Source organism: Polistes canadensis, unplaced genomic scaffold, assembly GCF_001313835.1.
Source record: "Polistes canadensis isolate GaletaPanama2010 unplaced genomic scaffold, ASM131383v1 scaffold_259, whole genome shotgun sequence".
In the NCBI taxonomy this organism is placed as follows: domain Eukaryota; kingdom Metazoa; phylum Arthropoda; class Insecta; order Hymenoptera; family Vespidae; genus Polistes; species Polistes canadensis.
Genome location: NW_014569806.1, coordinates 194,590 through 203,521, shown reverse-complemented (window position 1 = coordinate 203,521; position 8,932 = coordinate 194,590). Strand labels below are relative to the sequence as shown.

The following is an 8,932-nucleotide window of genomic DNA, read 5'->3' as shown; positions in this document are numbered from 1 at the left end:
TATATATACACAAAATTTTCTTATTTCATAATTTTGTTACTGTAAGTAATAAGCTATTAATTACTAAACGTAATTAAAAATATAACAGTTTACATCAACGAGATCAATTGAGCGTTTAGCATACTTTTCATTTTTTCTTTACATTTATATAAATCATTTTAAACTGAATAATACATTTATTTAAAAAATGAAATGGCAATTCCATGTCATCTTTTGGGCAGTATGTTTTTGATTTATACAATAAATCCTTCTTTCTTATGCATTATCACACTGAAATTACTACAATACAATAGACTAGCTTATGAAAATATAATATCACGTTTTCTTAACAATGTTAAGTTCTAAATTTATCACGAAATATTATCAGTCTTAATAATATATCTTTTTTCTTTCTACAAAAATTAATATTTTAATTATATTGAGCTTGAATTCCTATATTGCAGATATAGAACGAGGATATTGTCCTCGCATTGCTTTTAAATGGCAAGACTATACTGATATTGTTGATTAAAATAAGATCTTTAAGGCATTTGATAGTAAAATAGTTTTGCGATATTATCTTTACAGTTAATTACATTAGCTGTATATTATATCACGGATGGCAGTAGACAAAAAAAAAATATCATTAGATTATGTTTAATTAAAATAGTGTTGCTTTTACATATAAAGGACTTTAGTTACCGTTTGAAAATTCAATTACTTATAAGATATTGAAGATTACTCAAAAGCATAAAAAAAATAGTCTGAATCATCTTTTTATCTATAATACGGTAAACAATATCTAAATATCTATACATATACATATATATATATACATATATATGTACATATACATTCACATGTATAATCATATCAAACCTTATGAATGAGATAACACTCGTTAACTCCTAAATTCAATTGAAAATATAAATACGAGATCTTTTAGAGGATGCAAAGAGAAAAATATACGTTTTAAGGGAGTTTGAAAAAAGATGGAGAAGAATATTGTAGAAATTTGGGAGAATATTGTTTCCTCACTTGATTACGTCGAAAAGCCTGAGGATTTGGAGCATAACCTATTGTTCCTTGCATTTTCATTGTGCGCAGGACTTCAGAATCAATTGGAGGAGTTTTCCTGCAGATTAATAAAGCAATACATAGCGCTTATTAAATTAAATATTGTGTTAGTAGTCAGAAAAAATCTTGACACATTATTATAATATAAAATAAATAATTTAGTAAGACAAACATTTCTTAGAAGCTATAGTAATAATACCATACCTGTAAATTTTCTTTAATAATTCTTCTGGCCAATCACTTAGTAATGGATGTCCGGTATACATCACAGGTATGGCACTGAATGGTGTAAGATCATCATCAAATGGTATAGGTTGAAGAGAATCAACAGGATCAGCAAATTCTGTAGGTCTAATAAAAGAAAAGTTTAATTTGTGCATTAATTATTGCAATTAATAAAGTATCTATAGAATAGTTATTAACCTTGAAAATGTATTAAACTGAGGTTCAGAAGTATTTGTAGACATTAAATGTATAGATCCTCCAGAATCTCCAAAACAAAGACATTGAGATGTAGAAGATACATCAAACGATAGTATAAGCCCTCCATTAGTGGCAACCTATAATTACATATGTAAACGTGTGTGTGTAACCACTTATAAATAATAATCATAAATTAAAGCCAATTATATAAGCATTCACCTGATATAAACATGTTAAAGGTTGTTGTACGTTGGCATAGATTGTATCAAGCAATTGCATTTGTCCTAAAGGAGAAACAACTGCAAGTCGGCTGGAATAGCTTGGGAGGAATTTTAAGAGAAGAGGGTACACCAATGTTGTAACAGGACTTAAAGCTCGCATTTGTCTTAAGTCATATGCCATCAAAAATCGGTCTACTGTCAGACCCTGACGACTATATATATTACAATATATAAATAAATTAAAAACATTTAAATAATCTCAAATCTATTAATTAATAATGACTATTTTTACCTATGACTGAAACCACAGGTAACAAGATAATTTCCCTGAACATCAAAATCACTAAGGGAACCGCTATGAGTATCAAAAGTATGTTCTATAGATAACGTATTTGGATCCCTGAGATCAATTCTTCCTGCTGGATTACCAGCACATATAAGTCTACTATGCTGCCTTAATATTGCACAACCATTTTCTCCCACATGAACCTAACAATGAGAAGTATTTATAGTTGTCGATATGAAGTTGATTTATAAATATATCAAAATGTCTTACTAATCCAGTCTCCTTTCCTCTAGTAAGATTAAAATCAATGATTTTTTCTTGATGTCCTCCCATTAACATTCTAGTTGGAGAAATTTGAAGCATGCATTGCATATCTACCATGTTCGATGACCTACAATTTGATAACATTTAATATAGAAGTATAAAATTTTCTCATGAGTATATGTGTACATACATATGTGTGAATATTGGTATGCCACGTCTTAATTGGCATCGCAATATGCTTTGAGTGAGCACCAAAATTCCTTCATCTAGCGGATGAATTTGTCGTACTTCCTGTGTTGCGTGTACTTGGAAGGAAGTATATTTTTGTAAGCCAGGACCATAATAAGATGTTACGTGACCCTATAAAAAATATGATTGCATAAACAGGAAGTATAAAAGTTCAAAATCTATACGCAAGCATTATAGTTGATATAAGAAATACACTTTAAGAATTGAATTAAAGTTGTAATACCCCTTGATTTCCCATCCACATAAGTTCCTCGATGGTATCGAAAGTAGCAGTGGAAACTCCAAACCTATCTCCCCCATCTGCGAGCAATGTTCGAGTTTCACGAAATTCAGCTCCTATAAATTCCTCTTCAAATTGTTCAGGTGCAGGCATATACTCATCGCTTGGTAATACATAATTTGATTCTCCCCCTAAAACGTAAGATAACAAATTATAACCAAACCTAAAAAGAGAAACCTTTAATCTTTTCGCATATAACGTACGAGAATTCTTATTGTACGAAATTTGACAAGAAAACATGAAACAAATACACTTCAATATCCATTCTTAAAACTGCAACTTTATGCACAATTTATTAACCGAAAGAAATATTACAAATATTAAAAACAGAGACTTGTCATTGATGTCAAAACAACCGCAAAAACAAAAGATTAGTAGTAAACGATAAGAAAGATAAGCAAAGAGATAAATTAACATTGACGGAATTGGAAGGGAAAAAGAACAAAAGAATGCGACGTTTATAAGAAATTACAAATTTGGCGCCTTTTCTAAGCCTCCGTCATATCGAACGATATATACGCATACATACATCTTTATATATACATACGTCATCTCTAGCATAGAAATCTCTTAGAGAGCACTTTGACAAGGAACGATGTTTTCGCGCGTTTTTTTTTTTTTTATTATGTGACTTCACATCTTCCCCTTTATTACCTCCGACACCGAAGAGTTGAAATAAAAAAGGATCGCAAGGTAGATGATGGAAAGATCTAGAAAACTCACAAAGTAGTTCTTGCTGGTCTACACCATTACCGGCTGTCTCATCCGTTACGGATGGGTCGTAGTGATTTAAAATCGGATAGTCCATGATCTCTTTATTTTTTTCTCCCTGCCTGTCTTTCACTTTATTTCACACTCTTTCTCTTTCTTTCTTTTCTTCTCTCTCTCTCTCTCTCTTTCTCCTTGTTTCCTTCCTGCCTTCCCCTTTTCACCTCTTCCACCCCGCCTCGTCAACTCTCCCTTCTTTTTTTTCTTTTTTTCTTCAAATCGATCGATTTAGGAACATTGAATAATCATCGAAGGAACTTGAAAATCGACATCTCGACGATTGGCGTCGATCCACTCTCATAGCACACTTTTTCGGAGCATGCACGTATAACGTACGTTAGTAATAAAAGGGGACCCTCTTTTAGTCGCCTAGGCAACTGCGTGCAACAAGCGAAACTTTGACCACACTAATATAAGATTAGATCTGATCTATTTTGCCGAAATACACGTTATCTTATCTTCAATCTTGGTCCGCATTCTAAACTCTTTTTTCTTTCCTTTTATTTTCCACGTTATAATCCGGACAAACCTCTCACCGCGATACCTTTAATTCATCATTCCGATTTTCTACGTCTCTTTTCTTCGTTTGACGATGACAACGACAACGACGACGACGTCAACGGCGAATACTCGAGGACGACGAGGACGACAACGACGACGACGTACAATGGCCTTGAAAACGGCGCCATCTGTCATTGCTTCGAATGCACGTACTCACTCTCAAGTTGGTTCTCTTTCGAGGTTAAGTTACCGATTGAAGGAACGTTGCTATTAAATTTAACGCGCGAAAATTCTTTATAATCGATTGTAGTTTAAATTTTCTTTTTTTTTTCATTTGCTTTTTTATTAATTTTTGTTTCTATTGTCACAAAAGGATAAAAACAACAAAACGTTCTTCTTAGCTTTTGAATTTTTTTCTTTATTTATTTATTTATTAAATAAAGAGGATGGATATTGAGATAAGATGATGGATTTATAATTATCCGATTTATTGGAAATTTTTTTTCTCTTTTTACACTGTTAAGATCGAGCTTTTATATACTTAAAGTCTGAAAATAAAATATCAGAAAGACGAGCGAAATGTACGAAGAAGCAAAACATTTTTATAGAACATTCATGTTCATGTGTATGTATATTATATATGTGTGTATGTATAGATTTCATAAGCTATAATTAACATTTTATGTATCACATGAAGAACGACGATGATCACAGGATTAGACGGTCCCAAGTATCTTATAACGGAGGGATATAACAATTGTTATTTTATTTCTCTTTTTACCTAATTATTACCAAAATATTTCCCAACTCGTTAGTTCTCGAAAATATATCTTTTTCTTTTCTTTTTATCTCATTGGTTCTTCCTATACATAAATAGAATGTATAAGAACTTATACAATTCGTTTCTTGTCGTTGAACTTCATTGAGATGTTATTTAGTAATCATACGTAGTTTACTTGCTAAAAACATAAGGTCATCATTAGTAATGAAATCAAATGAAATCAAATGAAATATGAAAATTGTATCTTTCTAAACATACACGCATAATAATTGATCTTGCATAGTTGTTGTGAAGATTGAAAACAATTTTTTATGATTCCATTTGGAGTAAGTACGGACGCTAAGAAGTCATTCCGTTTGATACGGATGACATACAAAGTTTCAGATGCGAACAGCAGTCAGATTCATACCAATAAGAAATAATGAATTTCTCGTAAAAGTTATCCTCCATGCATGATGGGCCTTAATGACGTTCAAAACGTTTATGAATATGTGCATGTATGTATATATATATATATATTTTGTATTTATATATGTAGGTTGGATTTGATATAAGGTCCTGGATATGATCTCGTTGTGCATCGTGCATAAAAGACCTGTTGGAAGTATTGGAAATGAAAATAAATCTAAGATAAGCTCTTATAAGATGGAATCGAGAGGATCGAAGTTTTAAAACGATGAGATTCTTAGGAAGAAGAGAACGTTCGTTCGTTCGATCGATCGATCGATCGATATACGTCGAGATAAGATGGACGTTGAATTCCATAGCTCCTTTGAATGCACTTTACCTTAATGGCGACGGATCAAACGTGTACGATGATGAAGAGCGGTGATAAGTACTCCGATTTCTTCCTCGGACTCGGCCGATTGACGTCGTGACATTCGTATATTTGGCGTGCCAGTGGCCGGTGGAGCCGATCGTTTATTGTTAGCCTGTTGCGTTGGGAAGGAAGAACGTCGAATAAGCGGGGCTGGTCGCTCCCCTAGAAAACGAATAATAAAATATAATTAAATGATATTTCATTTACCGATTTATTAAACGATCATCATATTATATACTATTATGCATAATATATTTAGGTATCATACCCAAGAGACGCAAAGAAGATCGATGCATTCCTAACAATTCGAAGGATTTTTGACTCTTCATTGGCTCTCTTGGTAAGAAGCGTCTTTGAATCGGAAGATCAACGGTGGAGCTTTTTCTTGAAGGGACGTTACCTCTCGACGAAGAATCCTTATTCTTTTGTTAAAGATATGCGACCTTTTAGACGTTTACTCTGATTTTAACATCGAGGAAGAAAGAAGATAAAGTATTTTTCAACATTGAGACGAGCTAGAGTTTGAATGATTAGTAAGTAGATATTTATGTTATGCTTAAATGTAGAATAGAGAAAAAAAAAAAAGATAATGAGATGATGAAGAGAAAGGCGATACCTTGTCCGTGGAAAATCTAATCCGTAGTACTTCGACCAAAGCTGCGATCGCTGAAACGAGAAGCATCGTCACGAGAATGTGCCCTGCAACTGAAATGAATTCGATTTATCTCTCATTGTCAATTCAACATTGAGTATTGTTTCGATTTTTTTTTTTTTTTTATATTCTTACCAACGATTTCCTTCGATTCTTGCGACTTCTCTTCTTCGTTATCCTCCACTTTCTTCTTCTTCTTCTCCTCTTCCTCCTTTTTCACTTCCTTTTCTATTTTCTTATTCACCTTTAACACCAACTCGTTGACTTGCTCGAACGAATCGAGATTAGTTTCTTCTTTCTGTTTCGTAATAACTTCCACGTACATACAATTCTCATCGTAATCGCTGTAAAAGATCGATCTTATCCGATCTTTGTAACCATGTCTTCTGCACAATTTCAATTTACGATAATCGATTAACAATTGTAATATCTCTTTGTTCTTATTCTCGTTGGACAATGTATCAGTATCGTTTTCACTCTGATTTTCGTGACTTTGTACATCGTAATTCGTATTCAAAAGTAATTTTAAAGGTAGAGACAATAAAATACCAAATATCGTGAGAATCAGAAGAATACTAACGTTGATACCCAACGAAAGACGTTTTTCCGTCATCCTGATGAAAGACGTTAAAAATCTAGCTTTATTCTTATCGTTTCTTCGTTAATCAACAATTTCATTTTACGATATTTAAGCAAGGTCGATATTTTGTCGCACTCTTTCATCGTTAAATCTTCATTATAATTTCATTTGGCCACTTGACGCGAACGATTTTCTAAATTATCGTTTATTTGTGATTTGTTCATTTCTTTTATTTCGATCACATTATCGATCATTCGTAAGTAGTACAGACGAGAAAGAGAGTAACACCGGGACGACGATACCTTATGGTTGTTATCGGTCAAATGTACGACGACTCAATGGATTTCTACTTCAAGCATCTCTCCTTCCTTCCTTATTGAGACGCAACTGTTGCGCATTATGTTGTCGCTGGAGTTAGAAGCGGACCTGGATGTCGGCTGATATTGATTTCCAGGTAGGCCGAGCTACTAGAGCGCAGGTCCCCGACATCGAGGACGGGTAAGAGTTAGGGGGGAAGGGAAAAGGTAGGTACGTTCCTACGTACGCAACTCGTGTAACCGTTTTATGTTTATGCATATACGACAAAAGGTTGCATCTCTACACGGTGCAATGAACACGTTCAAGGACGGAGAAGAACGAGATCGTTTTTCAATGATCGTTTTTAGTAGACAATGAGAAAGATACTCCTTAAACTTTAGTATTTTCGAATTTATGATTGGTTTCGATTTTACCAATCAAAATTTAGATTTAAACCAAAGGTACGATAGATAGAGACGATATCGAATCTAAAGAGGGTCACAAATGGGACTCTACGTTAAGATGGCAAGTAAGAATGTTTCGAGATCGGAGTTAAGTCGTCGATACTCTTATCATCAGATTTCTTATTCAGACGTATACGTACGGTAAGAAAATGGAATGTTCCAAACGGTCTCCCGCGTAGTTTGTGCATATATAAATAATATTAGACAATATCAAAATGAAAGTTCGCATCTTTTTGCAAGTCAACAATGGACCGTAATACAGCAACAAAGGAAACGCCCGCGACGGTGGCAGCGGTACGCCTCGGCGGCATTTATAAAAGTAATAAAACGGTCCAACGACGACTCTTGGGAGTAGCAGCGGCCGTCGAAAGAGAGAAGCAGAAAGAGAGAAGCAGAAAGAGAGAAGCAGAAAGAGAGAGGATGATAAGGGGACAGCGGGACGGGGGGCAAGGGACAGGAAAAGAGAGCAAAAGGGAGAGATGAAACACAGGAGAACAGCGACCCGACCCGACCGACCGGTAGCTCAGCCAGCACACGTATATCTTGCTCTGCTACACTGCACTCTGATTCTTCGAGGTTCTCATTGATGGGTTTTACCTCATTGTTATCTCGTAACCGTAACGGAAAAATCTTTTTCTACCTATTCGCGAGTACACTATATATATATATATCTGGTATCGTAGAGTAAGTGGACGCGGTAAAGGGGTTAAAAGATAAGACGATAACGTCCAATTAGAGTAACCTGCAGGTAATATCGTATTTTTATCATGCTCGGCTCCATTAACGGGCTTACGAGGAGGTTAGTAGGGGGAGACTGCCGAAGGATCGTGTCGAATTATCTGAAGTACTTGGTTTTTTTTCCTCCTTTGGTCGAATCTCTTCTTTCCTTTCTGTAGTATAGTTGGGATAGGTAATATCGGTAATACTTTGAGGAAGGAAGAGAGTTATCGTCGAGATGCGGGTACCACTGACGTCGTCGTTTTGTCTCTTCTCACGGTGTGTTTCAAGTAGATTTTCAAGAAGAAGAAGAAGAAGAAGAAGTAGGAAAAGGAAAAGGAAAAGGAGAAGTGAAGAGGAAGGTTGAGAGCCAGGGTATGTAGAGCAGATGCTGTGGCCATGGCAGTGGTAGCGGGGTGCGTGATTTTTCACCGCCGACAGCTCCTCCTTCGAGAACCCGCGCATTCCACCTCCCTTCTCCTTCGCCTCTGGCTCAGCTTCTTCTTCTTCTTCTTCTTCTTCTTTTTCCTCCTCTTCATCCTTCACTCTTCGTTCCCATCCACATAAGTGTCT

At 35.0% G+C, this 8,932-nt stretch overlaps 2 protein-coding genes across 7 annotated transcripts in view; both read right to left on the bottom strand.

Moving 5' to 3' along the window:
* LOC106790774 (PAB-dependent poly(A)-specific ribonuclease subunit PAN2) overlaps positions 1–4,376 on the bottom strand; it is a 10,435-nt gene extending 6,059 nt beyond the window's left edge. For all 5 annotated transcript variants that reach the window (XM_014755918.1, XM_014755922.1, XM_014755919.1 and 2 more), the window contains exons 1-9: positions 3,503–4,376; positions 2,723–2,910; positions 2,441–2,610; positions 2,257–2,377; positions 1,993–2,189; positions 1,699–1,912; positions 1,480–1,616; positions 1,261–1,407; positions 1,018–1,114 (exon numbers count right to left, since the gene is read on the bottom strand). In XM_014755918.1, the coding sequence (XP_014611404.1) occupies positions 1,018–1,114; positions 1,261–1,407; positions 1,480–1,616; positions 1,699–1,912; positions 1,993–2,189; positions 2,257–2,377; positions 2,441–2,610; positions 2,723–2,910; positions 3,503–3,587 (1,356 nt within the window). In that variant the 5' untranslated portion in view covers positions 3,588–4,376. The remainder of the gene's footprint in view (positions 1–1,017; positions 1,115–1,260; positions 1,408–1,479; positions 1,617–1,698; positions 1,913–1,992; positions 2,190–2,256; positions 2,378–2,440; positions 2,611–2,722; positions 2,911–3,502) is intronic.
* A 143-nt stretch (positions 4,377–4,519) lies between these two features.
* Positions 4,520–7,292, bottom strand: LOC106790775. Of its 2 annotated transcripts, XM_014755924.1 has the most exons (5): positions 6,437–7,291; positions 6,266–6,354; positions 5,918–6,071; positions 5,617–5,811; positions 4,520–5,424 (listed from the first exon to the last, which is right to left on the bottom strand). In XM_014755924.1, exons 1-4 carry the CDS (start codon positions 6,912–6,914, stop codon positions 5,618–5,620), a joined length of 915 nt encoding a protein of 304 aa, XP_014611410.1. In that variant the 5' UTR covers positions 6,915–7,291; the 3' UTR covers positions 4,520–5,424; position 5,617. The 2 variants fall into 2 exon arrangements, with proteins under 2 accessions (XP_014611410.1, XP_014611409.1); XM_014755923.1 differs by having other exon boundaries at positions 4,520–5,811; positions 6,437–7,292.
* Between the last annotated feature and the right edge of the window lie 1,640 nt (positions 7,293–8,932).

Coding starts and splice junctions, on each gene's coding strand:
- LOC106790775 (XM_014755923.1), bottom strand. CDS start 6,914: ATGACGGAAAAACGTCTTTCGTTGGGTATCAACGTTAGTATTCTTCTG. Junction 6,355..6,436: donor AGAATCGAAGGAAATCGTTG/GTAAGAATATAA, acceptor AATTCATTTCAG/TTGCAGGGCACATTCTCGTG. Junction 6,072..6,265: donor TTAGATTTTCCACGGACAAG/GTATCGCCTTTC, acceptor CTTTAACAAAAG/AATAAGGATTCTTCGTCGAG.